Source organism: Sinocyclocheilus grahami, unplaced genomic scaffold (assembly GCF_001515645.1).
Source record: "Sinocyclocheilus grahami isolate Dianchi unplaced genomic scaffold, SAMN03320097.WGS_v1.1 scaffold268.1, whole genome shotgun sequence".
In the NCBI taxonomy this organism is placed as follows: Eukaryota; Metazoa; Chordata; class Actinopteri; order Cypriniformes; family Cyprinidae; genus Sinocyclocheilus; species Sinocyclocheilus grahami.
In genome coordinates, this window is record NW_015505447.1 from 1,734,280 (window position 1) to 1,751,871 (window position 17,592).

Consider the following 17,592-nt stretch of genomic DNA (forward strand, 5'->3'; position numbering starts at 1 on the left):
TTAGAAAAATTGTCACAGAAAAGGATTCAGCAACTTTCCCTTACTCCACTTATTTGTATTTAAAAACATTTGCATCTTCATTACCAACGTATCTGTATTCAGATTGACTGATTAGCATGAACGTACATATATATACATATTTTTTAAAGGTTTTGGTTTAGGATTTAGTTTAGTTTGATTTCAATTCTCTTCACAAAACCGAGACCTTAAGAGAAGTTTCTATTCTACCCAGTTTAAGTAAACATAAAAAATACTGAAGACAGTACAGATGCTATATATTATTTTACAGTAGTTAGTCTGCCAACTGTGAAGTATTATTGTGCGCTAAAAAAACAACCATTTTAAAAATGTGTCCCGCAAGCCGAAATATTGAATGTATATATGGTATATAATATCTCTTCCATTTTTACAAAAGTGAGCTTTTTACTGTTTTTTTCTCCTCGCTCTTTTTTCCTAACAATGTAAAGCAAACAAGACTGGGGAAAGCATTTTCTTGGAAAGCTCCAAATATATATTTTTAATTAATTATATTTTAACAATCACACATGACCGACTGATATTATTTTTGCAATTGTGCACAATCCACTCACAGGCATCATGCACAGAAAAAGGCTTCCTGTTTATGACAAGGCAAAATAACTTGTGATTAAGGCACATTTAAATATCCAATACAATATCACAGTATTGCAATCAAATCGATTCATAAAACCCAAGTCGTACAGATTTTTATAAATTCAGATTTGAAAAAGTGTCTTATGTGATTGTTCAGGCAACCTGATCTGGCTCGACTCATTCGAAATTTTTTTCCATTGTTGTTGTTAATAATCATGCCATATCCCTAAAATGTCTTTAAAATAGGCAATAAAAACTCAAAATCAACCAGACTTCTTTTCTTCCCTTAGCGAAGTCAATAACATGACCCCTGCAGATTGGTCTCCATGGCAAATTAAGAGAAAAAAAGATACATGGTCAAATGAAGTCCACTAGAAAACTCTCACCAAGGTACTCAAAAGACCTGTATGTTCCCCAAGAGCAGGGTCACATGATGCAAAGTTCTCATCACTTTACTTCTGCTGTGAACATTCTCAGGTTCAAAAAGTTCTTGTAAATATGGCACTGCTTGAGAACAGTGATATCTCACTGTTGAGGTACTACAGTGGCATCTTTATTTTGGTTCTATTTCTTAGCAGCAATATTGGATACCATACTGTTGACATCCAAAAAATACATAAAAAAGGGGGAGAACATCTTTATCTTTACGTCTTTACTGTTTTATAAACATGTGCACTTCTCTCTTTTGTCATCCAGATTCTCTGGTTTCCAGTTCCCCAGGTGTTTACAGCAAGACCATCTTACTTTAATGTTTTTCTTTTTCTTCCTGTTCTGATGTCCTTAAAAGAGAACAAATCTTTGTCCTTGAGGGCTTTACTTTGTCCTGTTCATCCAAAGTCTTTCACTGCAACAGCAAGAGAAAGAATAAATTACACTGCTATAGAACAGGGTTGAATGACTAAGACGAGTAAACCAGCAATGCTTGCTTTGTAAAAAGCAGCTCTCATTTCACATTGCAAAGATTACATTGCAATCAATGATTTGTAAATGTGCATGCACTCTGAGGATAAAGAGAACCTTTCATTTCACAATATTATTTGTTGGCATGATAGAGCAGTATTTCTCAAATTATTTCAGCTTTTATATTAGATATCCAGTGGTGACTCAATAAGGTAGCAAAACGCTAACAAAAATGTCTTAAAATCAAATATTAAAATGTATTCATATTACCATGCCTATCCTGAACAATATGTAAATGTAATAATATGGCAGGTTGAACAAGACTGTTTTGCAAGTGTTAAAAGTCGATCATAATAACTGTTCACAATTGCAGCCCACTAGTTGAGAACCACTGTTGCAGGACATCCAAACACTCTACAAGTTTTTAGTCTACACTGAAACCGATTACAGCCCTGGACAAAATGTCTCTTACTTCTGATGTGCTTGTCTGAGGAACAATCTCACTGAGTGAAATGGCTTCCACATCCAAGCTTTCTCCGAATGAGTGGGCAGCTATACTGCTATGACTGGGAATGAAATGAACTTGAGTCAATATTCATTTATTACGTGTGAAAAGAGTGAGAGTGCATCAGCATGTGATAGAATCAACCAATAGTATTATTAGTAGTAGTTGACTAATCTTCGGTCAAATTCATCCAAATCTTTTTAACCATCACATACCTCAGAGCTGGAGTGTTTGAGGGCCGAGAGCTTACAGGCGAGGTTGCTGACAGGGTCGTATCAGCTGAGCTACTTGTGATCTCATCTTCATTAAGCTGTTGTGGGAGCAGGTCAGGACGAGTAGTCTGCACACCTGAGGAGAGAAAAAGAGAGAAAAAAGCCAATAATGATTTAGTAGGGTTGATGGGGAAAGGGAAAGATTGAACTACAAAACTGCTTTTCACTGTCAATAACTCAATCTAGGCCTCTAAAATGTCAGATGATTCAAATGCATAAACCTCAGAGAGAACTGAAGGCTGTATTGATTCCTGAAGTATGAGAACAATGCTAACATTGTCCATGCATGTGCTGTAAGGGGCAAAAATTTACAGCTCTCATTTGCTCTGCTATTAGCACAAAAGTGCATCGGAGTATTAAACTACACAAAGTTATCATAAAATCTCTGCTAGTCTTGAAAACAAACAAAGCATACTACCATCCAATCTGACAGAACTGGAGAGGATCTGCAAGGAGGGATGGCAGAGGATCCCCAAATCCAGGTGTGACAAACTTGTTGCATCTTTCCCAAAAAGACTCATGGCTGTATTCGATCAAAAGGGTGCTTCTACTAAATACTGAGCAAAGGGTCTGAATACTTAGGACCATGTGATATTTCAGTTTTTTTTTTTTAATAAATCTGCAAAAATGTCAACAATTCTGTGTTTTTCTGTCAATATGGGGTGCTGTGTGTACATTAATGAGGAAAAAAAATTAACTTAAATGATTTTAGCAAATGGCTCCAATATAACAAAGAGTGAAAAATGTAAGGGGGTCTGAATACTTTCCGTACCCACTGTATGTATTCCATACTCTCAAGGACAAGTCATACAGTTGAGACCCTCAAGTAGCTTGAATGCAAAAACCTAAGCTTTGCACAGAGGAAATGGTCATTAAAACAATCTCTTCTGAATGACAACCGATCAGAGTTTATACATCTATCAAAATAACAAAGAATTACAGATGTACAATATATCAGTGTCACATTATTTAGGCCAATATTGGAGATGTTGTTCTAATATATCAGTATCGGTTGATATTCAAATTTGCAATGAAATGGAAAGGACCTTTTATTCCATATTTGGACTTATCTGAGTGTAACATAAAAAAAAATTTAAATAGGGTAAGGACTTTGTCCTATTCATAGGTTGTTGACTGGATTTTGGGATGTGACCGTTGCATCAAAAGTGAAGGCAGATGAATGTGAGCTTGCAGTGGCATATTATTTATGATATTTTGATAAAAGATTATAAGGTCAAAAAGTCAAAAAATACTAAACATATGCATAGATGAATTGTTCAATGTGAATTTTCACGCCATTTTTAAATATTTAACTCTGCATGCTTAATCTATGTTTAAAAACTCTCAAATGTAATCTTCAGCCAATCTTAATAAATATATATTATATATATATATATATATATATATATATATACACATACATTTTGTACATTAATGTTGTGATAACTAAACTCACTTGGATAATTTAAAATGATCCAGTTTTCAGTGTTTGAGTTTTTAATGTTTTATTTTGAATCTACTCAGAAAACAACAGAATTTTAGTATTTACATCCCAACACTGAACCACCAAGGAAACACAACAAAGAAGATTTCCTTTACTGCTCTCTTGCCCGTCTATCCTTCCCATTTCCCCCGATCTCTGAATGTCTTCTCATACCTCGGTCTCCTTGAGTGTCTGGGCTCAGGGACACAGCTCCACTGCTGGACAGCTGCGCTGTAGTCTGTTGTGGCTGTGTTTGTTCTGCTGCTACAGGAAGGGATTGTTGTGATTGTCCAGATACTGCAATGTTTGACTTCTTCCCACAAGACACAGTTCCTCCTCGACTTTTCTTTGAGGGTGACATTTTCACTAACAGAAGAATTGGAATAAACTTTAATGCATTAGCCCTTAAATGCATCCATTGCAGACGTTTCAATGTGACTATCAAACTTACAAGGAGGTTTTTTGAAGACATTACTGCACATAAATTTCTGAAAACGATCTGCGTAAAAACTCGGCCGATGAACAGATACAGTGTCCTGCAGAGGAAAACATCAAATAAACAAAATAAATACACAAAATGCATTTGTAAAGTTAGTCTTCATGCAATGTTTGACATGAAGTATGAGACATACCCCATCATGCAGGAAAGCTTTCCACGAGTGCTCCAACTTCTTTACAAGCCTAACATACACAGTTATTAGCAAATTATAGGAATTTGTTATTGAGAAAATGCAAAAATATGGAAATACAGTTTACCTATAAGACTGAAGGATATCAATGAGGCCAATGAAAACCAGCAATCTTTCTCCTTTTGAATTAAATGCTGGAATTCCTCCCATGCTGCAAATAAAGAACAAATATCGCACATTAACAATTGTGTTGGCACAAGTAATAATTTCACAGTAATAATATTAACAAAAAAATTGCAGCTCTGAATAAAGTATGTCAGTACTAGTTGGCTAGTCACCCAATATACAATTAACCTATTAGTGATTGATTTCTGTAAGAACATGTGACATTGAAGATTGAAGTAACGGCTGCTAAAACTCAGCTTTGCCATCATAGGGATTACATTTGAATAGATATTAAATTGTTATATATTCAATTGTATTTGACATTTAAAATTGTAATAACATTTCACAACATTACTGTTTTTACTGTATTGTTGAACATGAGACTTCAAAAACATGAAAAAAAGGCTTACCAACTCCAAATTTCTGAACAATACTGTAAAATTCACTCTAGAAAGGTTCTATAGCCTTATACATTCAGTCTTGCGCTATTTTTGAGTGTCCCACCGGGAGTTTTGTAGATTCAAGATGCCAGCCAAAGGTGGATCCACTAACCTTTCGTAGGGCTGTGGTGAAGTCTTGCCCTTGGATTCCCCTTGAATAGACTCAATGGCTGTACAGTATAGGGGCTTCTGGCCTGGTGCCTTTTTCTGGGTATCAGGCACTGCAGCAGACGCCTCTTCACCGACCTGGTCCAAGTTGTGGATACCCACCAGCAGACTGTAGTCCATGATTTTAAAGCTTTGTAGTACCTAAACATACAGGAATACAGAGAGGCACATGTAGCAGATGCAAACTGCAGAGTGATTCAATCAAACAGTTATTTTAAAAGAATGGATTAAGCTACAATGAATATGCATTTATTGCATATACAACCAAGCACCTCAAGTGCAGAAAATATAGCTGGATCTTGAACAATGTGAACGGCAAAGATGTATCCTAAAGTCATACTACTTAGACCAGAGGTTCTCAGTTCCAGTCCTGGGGTACCACTGCTCTGAACATTTTGTATGTCTCTCTTATTTAACATACCTGATTCAGAACCGAGGGCGTCAGATAAAAGAGACATACAAAATTTGCAGAGCAGTGGTACCCCAGGACTGGAATTGAGAACCACTGACTTAGACAATCAAACATTTTTAAGCCATTTTGTTGCACCACTCTTCCTTACGTTTCTTTCCTCTTACAATGCCAACTTCTGTCTCCAACACACACACACGCACTCTCTCACCCGACAGTCTCTCTGAATGGTCTTGCAGAGGGCGCTGTAGTGGTCGCTCTCCAGCAATATGCCTTCAGGAATGTCCTGCATGAAATCTAGGTCTTTGCACGTGGGCAAATTCTTGGCTCTCTCTTTCGGCGAAGCACGTCGCTTGTGCGTTGAGCCCTTCAGGTCGAATTTAAGGTGCATGGGGACAGCGCGTGGCAGCAGGTTGTTCATCACTACAATTCGGATGTTCTTCCCCTCAGCCTGAACACAGTAGAGGCCGTAGAACTTGGGAAGCAGCGTACGCATGTTCTGGTTCAGGTTCTAGAAGATGTAAGGTGAATTATAAGGAGGAAATAATATCACATAATAATGAAATAATTATCAAATAATAATAAAATGAACAAGATATGTTGAGATAACACATAATACAGACATAAACACTTACCATGAAGTAACCTGGCAGCAGTGTTTGCAAGAATTCTGCCTCTTTGTGTTGTACCGTCTTAATGATAAACTCATCATCACTAGAAACGTAGAAGAGAGACCCGCTCGCTCCAGGATTAGACAACTCGATAAGGGGTTCATTGCAAAGAGAGTACTGCAGAAAACACACACACACACACACACACATACACAGCAGTTAACATAGGACTGGAGTGTTGCAGGTGTCCGTTTAACTAAATGCAGTGTCACTGAGAAGCACTTTCGTTCAAGTCATAAAAGGAAGACAGATAAAAAATATATACATAAATAAAAAAAAGAATCTGGACGGAACAAAACAAAAAGAGAGATGTAATATGAATGAACATGATCAATTAATTTCCATAACTTTTTCATGACTTTTCCAGTTATTACTTTGATTGAGAATTGTGACAATGAATCATTCAGACCACTTTGTGAATCTCTTTGACCAATTCATTGAAAAAGAACCATCTCACAATGGCTTACAAGCAAGTTTAACTCTACTCAAGCTCTATTCAACAGCAATTTCTAGTTGATTAAATATTTTAGACCAGTCACAAAAATGTATATTCACAAAGATTTCCCTAAAAAATTCCCATGACTATTCCAGACCTACAAACAATTATAAAGTTCCCTGATATTTCCAGGAAACTGTGGTAATGCTGTTTAGTGAACAAACAGGATAGTACCAGGTAGTCATCAGGTCTGATCCCAAACATCTCTCTGAAGTAGCGGAATGCAATGGGAGCATAAGTTTTAAACTTGAAGTCACCATGATGATGACCTGGAGTTGAGTAACTGCCTTGACTGACAGGGAGAAAAAAAACAAGCACTTTTAAGTACACAATGTGACCACTTATGAAAAAGGTTCTTCATGGTTACTTTTAATGCAGACACACATACAAACGCACCTGGGAAAGAAGATGCTTTCTACCACTTCAAAGTCCTGCATGAGCACATCTCTTTCTGGCTTTTGGCTCAAGCTTCCCACACTGTGTGTGATGCCCAGCTGAATGGCACCTTTCAGAGCAGATGATGTTGTCTGAAGAAGGGTTCCAGTGGAGGGCATATGATGAGCAGAATAAGAACATGTTAATGTGCAATTCAGAAAATACCAAGAAAATTCTTCTGGAACTAAATATAACACTGATACATGCATCTTGTTTGAAGGCCTACAAAAGACGTGTGATTTAATAAAACTGAAAGGGAGGAGCAATAACTCAAGGCCTGCTAGTCTTATCTGCATGTACCTGCCCATACCATTTATTGGGCTTTATCTTCTTAAGAACAGAACAGATAACACAACAATAATCTACGAGTTGCAAGCAGATCCGGCAGATTCAGGAATGTGTGTCATGACACTGAGGTTTGAAGTTGAACTGCCGCTAAGTTTGATCTGGTCCCATCTCTAACAAATTTCTATTTTTAAATATTTACAGTGTTAGCAGTAGACAAAATGAGGATATAAAATCTGGATATTCACAGCTCGCACCTTTTTATATGTGGTTTCCCCAGTGGGGTCAATCCCTCGGTGGCCCATGGTCTTTTTGTTTGTCTGGGATGAACCAGAGATGCTAAGAAGCTGAAAGATATATGATTGCTCCGTAAACATATCAGGCAAGACAGAAAATTTAAGCCATTAATAATGTATTTATGACAAAGGAACTTTTCCAGCAAATGCTAATTATGTTTACATCATTTTGAATCAATTATACAATGATGCAATAATAAATTTCAGCATCACTGATTTCACTAGGAGATTTTTCTGTACAATGCTGAGAGACATGAAGTCTTAATATTTTTTAGTTTAAAAAAAAAAAAAAAAACCTCAAGAACAGAGTAACACAATTAGTGCAGATGTTTTGCAGGGTATATAGTAAACATATTAATGGATGTAAATGCCGATTCACAAGAAATAAATAGAAATAAATAGGAAAAGAAGGGGGCAGAGAGTCCCATTCACATTATAGACAAAAGTGAGACGTCTGCTAGCACTGATTAGAAAAAAAGTTCCAGTATAGAGTCATAAATATATTGGCCAATTCATAATAACCACAAAAAGTGGATGAGATAAAAAGTGAATGTGAAACCATTATTAAAGCAAAAGAGACAATAATAACCTCTGAAGAAGCCATATTTCGATTTCCAGGAGTACCTATGAGTACAAAAAAAAAGATGAATGTTTCAACCAAATGTTATAAATTCATGCAAATTAACTGGAAAAAGCCATTAGGATTTATGGAGCCCTGTGATTTATTTATGGTTTGTAGCTAGCTTTATTACAATGAACTAAAAGATTATAAACACCACAATAATCCACATGACTCCAGTCCATCAATTAATGTCTTTGTATAATATAATATAACAATGCTTCCTTCAGTGTAAAAGTCCATCCCCTGTCCTCTCACATCAAAATCCAAGTAAAAAATGTCTTGATGGATTTGTTTATAACAAACACACAGCTTTTAATTTCACAAGACATTAATTGATGGACTGGAGTCATGTTGTGGATTATTGTGATGTTTTTATCAGCTGTTTGAATTCTGATGGCACAAATTCATTAGAGAGGATTCATCGGTGAGCAAGTTATGTAATGCTAAATTTCATTTATATCTTTGATGGCTTAAGGGGTGTGTAAATTATCAGCAATTTTTCATTTTTGGGTGAACTATTTCTTTGTTGTTTTCACATATTCCCTATGCACTGGTATCCTTCCAGTACGGTGGCCAAGAAGTGCAAAGCATATCACAATTCTGAAAACAAAATAACAAATTACAAACGCAAATGCAAGTCTAAAAAACTAATTAACAATTCAAAAAGCACAACAACAATTCAGAAAACATTATAACAAGTCAGAAAACACAACGACAAATCCGAAAACTAATTTACAAGTCAGAAAACACAACGACAAATCAGACAAACCGGAAGAGGTAGGTATAGTTTGAGACAGTGCCATTGGTTTGGGATTACTCACCGCTGACTGGACGAGACATCTGTCAATCAACGTATACAGGAAAAACCAGCCGAAGAACAGCAGAGTCGAGGTAGAAAGTTCGGAGATGGTATTAAAGTAGCTCAGTTTAAATGTATTGTATGAATTGCCCTTACTCTGGAATAAAAAATACGGTGTGTCTATTTACATTTAGTTAAAAGTGGCTGTAAAACATCAGCTCCAGTGGCGCAGATGGATGAGTGCGTGCCATTGGCTTTTTTATGCGATCAACCCGGGTTCGATCCCACCTTTTGCCAAACTTTTTTTTCCTCCCTTCTTTGATTGACAGATGTCTCGTCCAGTCAGCGGTGAGTAATCCCAAACCAATGGCGCTGTCTCAGACTATACCTACCTTTTCCGGTTTGTCTGATTTGTCGTTGTGTTTTCTGACTTGTCAATTTGTTTTTGGATTTGTCGTTGTGTTTTCTGACTTGATATTTTGTTTTTGAATTTGTCATTGTGTTTTCTGACTTGTTATAATGTTTTCTGAATTGTTGTTGTGCTTTCTGAATTGTTTTGTTTTTTAGACTTGCTTTTGCGTTTGTAATTTGTTATTTTGTTTTCAGAATTGTGATTTGCTTTGCACTTCTCGGCCACCGTATTCCAGTGCACACTGAAACAAAACCTGACATTGAAGTGAGTGTAACTTGCTTGTGGATGAAAAAACTATACCACAAATAAAATGCAAAATAAATGCAAATGCTAACACAAAAGAAAGCTGTTCACACTGAATTGAGATGTGTGGTAATCCCCGACTATGATTGTAAGCTTGCAGCATGCACAGACACCTGGGTATCAATTCCTTTGTTCTTCCAAGACAACACTGTAACCCAATCACACCAACTAAGTGTGTAGTTGCAAAATAACAAAGACGAGCACAACCCAGGCAGTCACAGGCCTACTACAGACAGTCTACAACACTGACATTCAAATAAAGATCATATGAAAACACAGGCACACATGTGCTTACACACATGCATGTACCTTTCTGCTGCAATAACCTCCAAAATAAAGACATCTGAAGAGTGACAACAGTGATTAAAAAAAGGAAAAGAAAACGAACTTTACTATCACTAAAGCCAGTTTTTGCCATGAAATTAAAATATAAAAAGGTAATTGTGACTCTCACAATTCTGACTTTTTTCTTGCAACTGAGAGTTTATATTTCACAATTATTACTTTTCTGTTTATATCTTGCAATTCTGAGCTTATGTCTTGGTGAGTTTTTTCCTCAGAATTGTGAGAAGAAAAATTTAAAGTCACAATTACATTTTTATATCCCATGGCAGAAACAGGCTCCCATACTAATGAAATACTTAAAGTAAAAACCTTTAATGGTCCACTTTCATATGTTATTTTGTTAGAAAGCAAGCATCACTTGTCTGAGCATTATAATAAACATTTATACTATATCTGTGCCGCTAAAAGCTTTGGGAACTACTGAATATCTGCAAAAATCATCATGTGTGCTAAACTGAAGGGCACAAAAAGACAAATATGAGTATAATGAATTACGTCCTGCCAGTAAACATCAAAATCTTCACCAAGTGAACAATAAAATAAATTGCTCTGTGTATTATACAGTGGTGACTGTTTCCACATGGCCTCAAAAAAAGCAGCCATCTATTAATTTCTTACTGTAAAACACAAGACTGATTGGCAAGAGATTCATTTTTTGAAGCCAGAGCACAATAACTTAATTTACCTTATACTAACGTGTCATAAACACCAAGAGGAAATAAAAGGTTCTCTTACTGGAGCTCGCTCCATCCGTGGAAACCACTGCCGGCGTAGCCATTTTCTGGCGGAAGTTTCATATGGTCCTGCTTGTTTTCACTTGTGGTTTATGCTCCACAGCCCTGGAAGATGAACACGTCCAAATAAAGTCTGTTATTGGAAACTAACTGATAGACGAATACAAAAGTTACTTAACTTAGTGTGCCAATATTCTTCCTTGACATGTAAGTTACTAGAGGAGCGTGGTAGTTAGTTTCACACTACTTGTCGTACTTTTACTTTCTCAAAACAATCGCTAAATATAAAAATGTGTTTGTTAGCTTGCATACCAATGGGTTAATGGCTAGAGACCCACAATAACAACAAGTAAAAGCGCTTACCTCAACTTATTCACTCCACTTTTTCCTCAAAAACAGCGTCGTTAAACCTCCGTTTACGCTCACAGACGGGCTCGATGCCTCGTGCGAAACTTTGAAGTACGCGAAATTGTTTATTTTGTTACTTTACCGGGTCCATCCGAAGTAAACAACCAGCTGAAACGCACGGAAGCGTCCTCGTTCCTCGAGCCGCCCAAACAAGCGGAAGTGACGTTGTTGCGCCGCGGTGGCCGTTGAACTCACACACCAGTAGAAATGGCTCATTATTGGACGAACTGGCTTTCTACTCGACTGATACAGAATAGTCCAAATTTAACTATTGAATGTTTCGTCTAAATCGTTTTTTTCCCCTTCGGCTCAATGAAGACATTGTTCATTCATAAACTTAAACCTTGGAGTTAAATTGAGGCGATTAATCACTAGGGACCTGTAACACAACCTCTTTTTTTGATTTCATAAAACAGTGACAACAGCTAGCCTCTGATAAAAGACATGAATGGTCAATAAATAATTGATATTATCATAAGAATATAGTTCATTATTTACTTCGTGAAGAATTCAGTCCATTAACCTAAACTTTTACCAAGCAACATAGTAAATTGTTGGCATATTAATATAGAATTCAGTTGTGCCTCAGCCAGTCTGATTTTAGAGCCAGGACTATATCTAGAACTGATCTTTGATATTATATTGAAAGTCTACATGATGAATCATTTAAAAGTGTCTTATGATGCAGCTGCTAATGATTTGAAATAGCCTCAACCTAAACAATGCCACATCCAACATAAAGCAATCTTAAATCTGAGCTGAAAATACATCTGCCATGCAATGTGACATGAAAGATTACATCTTAGTTGCAACTGTTATTTTCTCAAAGGAAAAATCTAATGTTCCCAGATACCACACATACATCTGCAAGATGTCTGTTAAAGATCGCTTCATCTGGAAAGCATCTGCTGTGTAACAAACATCTGATAGACGTCTGTAAGATGTCAGTTTTACATACATTCTAAATCATCTTAAAGACATTTTTATAACGTCTATTTGACATCTGATAGGAAACGTCCTAGCTATAGACATCACGTATCGCAGATAAGCAAACACTAAAAAATACGTCTTGCAGATGTAAAAACGTCAAATAGACATCTCCGTGATGTACGCGTGCTGTCAAGGGTTAAAGAATTCTTTAAATCATTTTGCCACTTTGGAAATAAACTGACACTTTATTTTGAACTTCAACTGATATGAGCACATTTTATTTTTGCATATTTTTCTATGGCATAAAATAATTCATGTGAAAATAAATGTAGGCTATTGATACACAGGGTTACATTCCAGCTTTTCTAGAACACTGGGCATGTTTAATTGACATGAAACGCATGCTATATTATGCCTCGTGATTCACAGGTGATTAACTGACACAGGTTGTGTGCTGCTAAATGAAATAAAAGCATATAGCAGTAAGACCTTTAACAGGTTTTGGGGTCCCAGGTGAAAATCTTGTCAGGTGGGGCAGTGGAACCACACAGGGGTTGGTAGGAAGGGTTAGGAGCCTGACTTGCAAAGCAGTTCCATCGTTCTTCTCCATTCTTTTCACAGCACTCATTGACCAAAGTCATGGTGGAGTATTCCTCAACACAAAAATAGGACAAGGTATTTTTCCACTGCAAACACAAAGAAAAGACATCATTATATTTCTGTTCAGCAGCGCTATAGTAAAATTACTTCTGTTTGGGCATGTTTCTCAATCTGTGTACGCACCGCCTGTTCCGCACAGCAAAGGATCTGTGCGTTTCCAAGGGACCCTTGGGGGCAGCACTGATCAAACCACGACTCCAGCCTGTTGACTGCATTTATAGCACGACGAGCGTAAGCGTGACTGGATGAAGGGAAATAGCTGGCAGGATATCTGGGACGACCACTGCCATAAAGACAGACCGCATTGATATTGGTAACCGAAGGTCTGGCTGGAGGGAAGGATGATTTCAGCATTACATCAGGGTCAATGCACTGTCCCCCTAAATGGAATAAATACAAGATATAAATACATATTATACCAAAAAAAATCGCTTTTTTGTGAAGAAAGTCAGAGAATGAAAACACAAACATATCTGAATGCAATGTGCGAGTACCACAATGGACATTATTAGAGAAATACTTCCATTTATGTTTACATTTATTCATTTAGAAGGTGCTCCAAAATTAGAAGACAATAAACAGAATAAAGTTTTGTAAATAAAGCACATACCTTCCAATGAAATTAGATGAAGAATCAAAGTAGTTACAAGTGTGCTTTTCTGAACCATGACTGGTTATTTTTCGAAGTTAAAGAAAAGGTCCTTCTTTCCTGTTTGCAAATTTGCTCTCTTTTCTTCAGTCTTGATGGGAGCTTTAAAATACTGCAAGGCCGTGTCTAAATTTAAAGGGATGGAAGGGGAATGAGAGGAGGGGTCAAAGCTGGCTAGCCAAGTAAAGCTTGAAGAATGGAGATAAAGGCCTAATGTTATCTGTCATTATTTTATATAAACTCCCCCCTGATACTAATTCAAATGTCAAAACAGAGGATAGTCAAAACAGGAATGGCTGTCAACAAAGTTTACTAAAGTTACAGTGAACGGAATAAACATTTTCTCAGAAATGTCAATTGCTTCAGTGTACAAAGGAGTACCTATTACAAATATAAAAAGGAAATGTGTCTGAGATTTTAATAACATCACAAGCAATGCTGAAAACTTTTCCTTGGTTAGATTTGAACCAGATTAGATTTGTTGCATTATCTGATAATATGGCAAAAGTAATGCTCACCCTGATTTTTCACCTTTTTAATTTAAATTTAATTTTACACATGCCGATTTATAAGTTCTTCTCTGACATTTTGCCAGGATTCATCATGTTTCCCGTAGGTGTAAGAAACGGGTGAGGTGTTTAGGGAGGATATGAGGCTGACATAGTGAAGCATAGCTTAAAGATGTGTGCGGTTAAGCTGTGCACAGCACAGAAAGGTATCATATCAGTTATGAGAAACCAATTTTTCTGACCATTTTGTTAATAGCAATTTGTGGGCAAGAAATACGTAAATAGATCATGATTCACAGAACACAAATCATGCTTATCATCAACCCTATTCCAAAACATTGTGCTTATTCACACATTTTTATCTAATTAAAATGGCTTGCTCAAGTGTGTGAGAGGAATACTCCCATGGCATCTTGTAAACCAGCCAGTTCTGCTGAAAATAAGGTGATGTGTCATGCTTGAGGAACTGCATTGAGAAAAAGATAAAATATCTTCACATCCCACTGCTGGCAGCTAAACAAAGCAAGACAAATGTCAGTGTCAGCATGGAGTTCTGAGAAATTCTTTGAAGTGTATGATATCAAAACTACTAAACTCTCTCCAGTGCAGACTTACCAGCTGCTTACCAGTTTGTGAAATCCCATTTGGTTATTTCCCAATAATGCAATTGTGAACAAACAAGCTATGAAACAAATACCCAATAAGCTGTTTATTTAGTTTATTTATTTTTTTATTTTTTCTTTCCTTTTCTTTACATTTCAGATATTTGGCTATACTATAGTGGACAATATTTGCTATAGTTTAAACTGGTATATAGAAGAAATTTTTGTTATTATAAATTCATTTTAAATAAATACAACTTTTTATAATTATATATAGCAATTGCATTACAGTTAAACATTAATATATATTTGGTCTTATTAAAAAAATACAAATTCAAGCCCCAATGCAACAAAAGTCAGTACACCATTCGTTACTGAGATTCAAATCTTTTAGTTTTTCATCTTGTCAGCCATTGTATATCAACAGGCATTCATGCTGTCATCTATAAATATATGCAAACCCATATTATCGTACTCCCACCTCTGTGCTTCACTGTCATGACTATTCATTCTGAAAAAAAATTATCTTCTTCCTCATTTACTTGAGATGCAAAATGACTGAAAAATATTTTTCAGTCATTTTGAAATGATCTGAAAAATATCTGGATCCCATTTGAGAACATAAATTTATCTTGCTCTCAAACTAAACAAAGAATGTGCTCAGGTATTAACTGACACCAGTATTGTGCTGCTAAATCAAATAAAAACGCTCAGGTTGTCATATGGGATTCAGAAATAATCACAGCATTAACAGGTGTTGGGGTCCCAGGTGAAAACCTGGTCAGGTGGTATTATGGGGGCAGTGTAACCAGACAGGGGTTGGTAGGAAGGGTTAGGAGCGTGTTTCTCAAAGCAGTTCCACTGTTCTTCTCCCGTCTTCTCACAGCACTCATGGACCAAAGTCATGGTGACGTATTCCTCAATACAGAAATGGAACAGGGCAGTTTCCCACCGAAAAACACAAAGAAAACAGAGATCAGATTATAATGTGTGATGTTTAACCAGTAGTTAATGCTAGTAACAAACTCTTCATTCAGTATGTCTGTTCTCAGTCTGTACTCAACGCCTGGTTGGCGCAGCAAAGGATCTGCTGGTCTCCTTGTGCTACACCTCTCTGGCAGCACTGATTAAACATGGAGGCAGCTGGCATGATATCTGGGGTGGCCATTGCCATGAACACAGACTGCATTGAGGTTTTCCAGTGATGGTTTGGCAGGAGGGAAGTATGGCTCTAGTTGCACCGAAGGATCAATATCCCCTCCTTTTGCTTTGGAGAGGGCACAGTAAATTAATATAAAATTCACATGATTAAGTATCACACAAGCAAACAAACAAATATAAATAAATAAAATCAAATAATATATTAAAATTGCATATAATTTCATTATATATTAATTTCTTAGAACAGTGGTGACAGGGTCATGGGCGGTCAAGGCTCATTGATGCACTTGGGGAGTGAAGGCTGGCCTGTGTGGTCCGATCCAGCAGACGAGCTACTGTAGCTCAAATTGCTTAGGAAGTTAATGCTGGTTCTGATGGAAAGGTGTCAGAATACACAGTGCATCACAGTTTGTTGTGTATGGGGCTGCATAGCCGCAGCCCAGTCAGGGAGCCCATGCTGACCCCTGTCCATCACCGAAAGCGCCAACAGTGGGCACGTGAGCACCAGAACTGGACCACGGAGCAATGGAAGAAGTTGGCCTGGTCTGATGAATCCCGTTTTCTTTTACATCACGTGGATGGCCGGGTGTGGTAAACAATTCTTATCCATGGAGGCCCAACCTCACAACTTACAGGACTTAAAAGATCTGCTGCTAACATCTTGGTGCCAGATACCACAGCACACCTTCAGGGGTCTATGGAGTCCATGCCTCGCCGGGTCAGGGCTGTTTTGGCAGCAAAAGGGGGACCAACACAATATTAGGTAGGTGGTCATAATGTTATGCCTGATCGTTGTACACACACAAACAAGAATATCTAAGATTCTTTTCATGTTAATAAAGCTGCATTTATTTGATAAAAAATACAGTAAAAACAGTATCATTCAGAAATATTATTACAATTTCAAAAACTTCAAATTTTCTATAAAAAAAAATGACAAAATAAAAAAGAAGGAAAGGACATGACATGACATGTGGCCAAGTATGATGACCCATACTTGGAATTTGTGCTCTGCATTAAACCCATCCAAAGTGCACACACACAGCAGTGATCACACACACACCTGGAGCAGTGGGCAGCCATTTTTGCTGCGGCAACCGGGGAGCAGTTGGGGGTTCGGTGCCTTGCTCAAGGGTCTCACCTCAGTCATGGTATTGAAGGTGGAATAGGAATGTCACAGAAATTAACAATATCAGCCATAGGAAGCTATTTTTTTGTAGAAACCCCAAATAGAAGCATGAACAAACAAAATCCATTAACAGAGCAGGGTTATCTTCAGTGATACATGCATATTCCAAAAACATAGTGCTTGCTCATAAATGTTATTAAATAAAAATGCTGGATACTGGGAAAATATAGATTCAAAAAAGTCTGGTCACATAATTCATGGTCTTCATGTGTGTCAAAGAAATACATATCTTCCTATTAACCTAGGCTGAAAAGAACTGTCAATATAGATATAAGATGCTGACTTGCTTAAGTCTTACATATTTTAAAGAGGTTTTATTATACTGTATTATTTATAGTATTGAAATATCATTCTTATTTGTGTTAATTGAGTGGAAAAACTACAGAACATGCATGCATTTTTAACTAGACTTTGATTGTAGCTTCTTGAATATATATATATATATATATATATATATATATATATATATATATATATATATATATATATATATATATATATAT

At 36.8% G+C, this 17,592-nt stretch overlaps 2 protein-coding genes across 2 annotated transcripts; both read right to left on the reverse strand.

The window, feature by feature from the left end:
- Window positions 1-427: 427 nt before the first annotated feature.
- LOC107599553 (phosphatidylinositol 4-phosphate 5-kinase type-1 alpha-like) lies at window positions 428-11,554 on the reverse strand. Its single transcript, XM_016291190.1, has 16 exons — window positions 11,345-11,554; window positions 10,983-11,086; window positions 8,356-8,390; window positions 7,728-7,817; window positions 7,147-7,277; window positions 6,925-7,042; window positions 6,219-6,371; window positions 5,795-6,094; window positions 5,119-5,315; window positions 4,529-4,612; window positions 4,405-4,453; window positions 4,224-4,308; window positions 3,947-4,138; window positions 2,233-2,365; window positions 1,985-2,078; window positions 428-1,456 (listed from the first exon to the last, which is right to left on the reverse strand). The coding sequence occupies exons 2-16, from the start codon at window positions 11,023-11,025 to the stop codon at window positions 1,454-1,456; spliced, it is 1,707 nt and encodes a 568-aa protein (XP_016146676.1). The 5' UTR covers window positions 11,026-11,086; window positions 11,345-11,554; the 3' UTR covers window positions 428-1,453.
- A 1,028-nt stretch (window positions 11,555-12,582) lies between these two features.
- LOC107599595 (extracellular matrix protein 1-like) lies at window positions 12,583-13,719 on the reverse strand. Its single transcript, XM_016291237.1, has 3 exons — window positions 13,590-13,719; window positions 13,103-13,359; window positions 12,583-13,005 (listed from the first exon to the last, which is right to left on the reverse strand). The coding sequence occupies exons 1-3, from the start codon at window positions 13,645-13,647 to the stop codon at window positions 12,811-12,813; spliced, it is 510 nt and encodes a 169-aa protein (XP_016146723.1). The 5' UTR covers window positions 13,648-13,719; the 3' UTR covers window positions 12,583-12,810.
- Between the last annotated feature and the right edge of the window lie 3,873 nt (window positions 13,720-17,592).

Excerpts from the sequence above, each read along its gene's own strand:
- LOC107599595 (XM_016291237.1), bottom strand. The coding sequence starts at position 13,647 with ATGGTTCAGAAAAGCACACTTGTAACTACTTTGATTCTTCATCTAATT. Across the intron at positions 13,360-13,589 it reads TCATCTAATTTCATTGGAAG|GGGGACAGTGCATTGACCCT; the intron begins GTATGTGCTTTA and ends TATTCCATTTAG. Across the intron at positions 13,006-13,102 it reads TTTGCTGTGCGGAACAGGCG|TGGAAAAATACCTTGTCCTA; the intron begins GTGCGTACACAG and ends TTGTGTTTGCAG.
- LOC107599553 (XM_016291190.1), bottom strand. The coding sequence starts at position 11,025 with ATGGCTACGCCGGCAGTGGTTTCCACGGATGGAGCGAGCTCCA. Across the intron at positions 6,095-6,218 it reads TGCTGCCAGGTTACTTCATG|AACCTGAACCAGAACATGCG; the intron begins GTAAGTGTTTAT and ends TACATCTTCTAG. Across the intron at positions 2,366-3,946 it reads AGACACTCAAGGAGACCGAG|GTGTGCAGACTACTCGTCCT; the intron begins GTATGAGAAGAC and ends TTCTCTCCTCAG.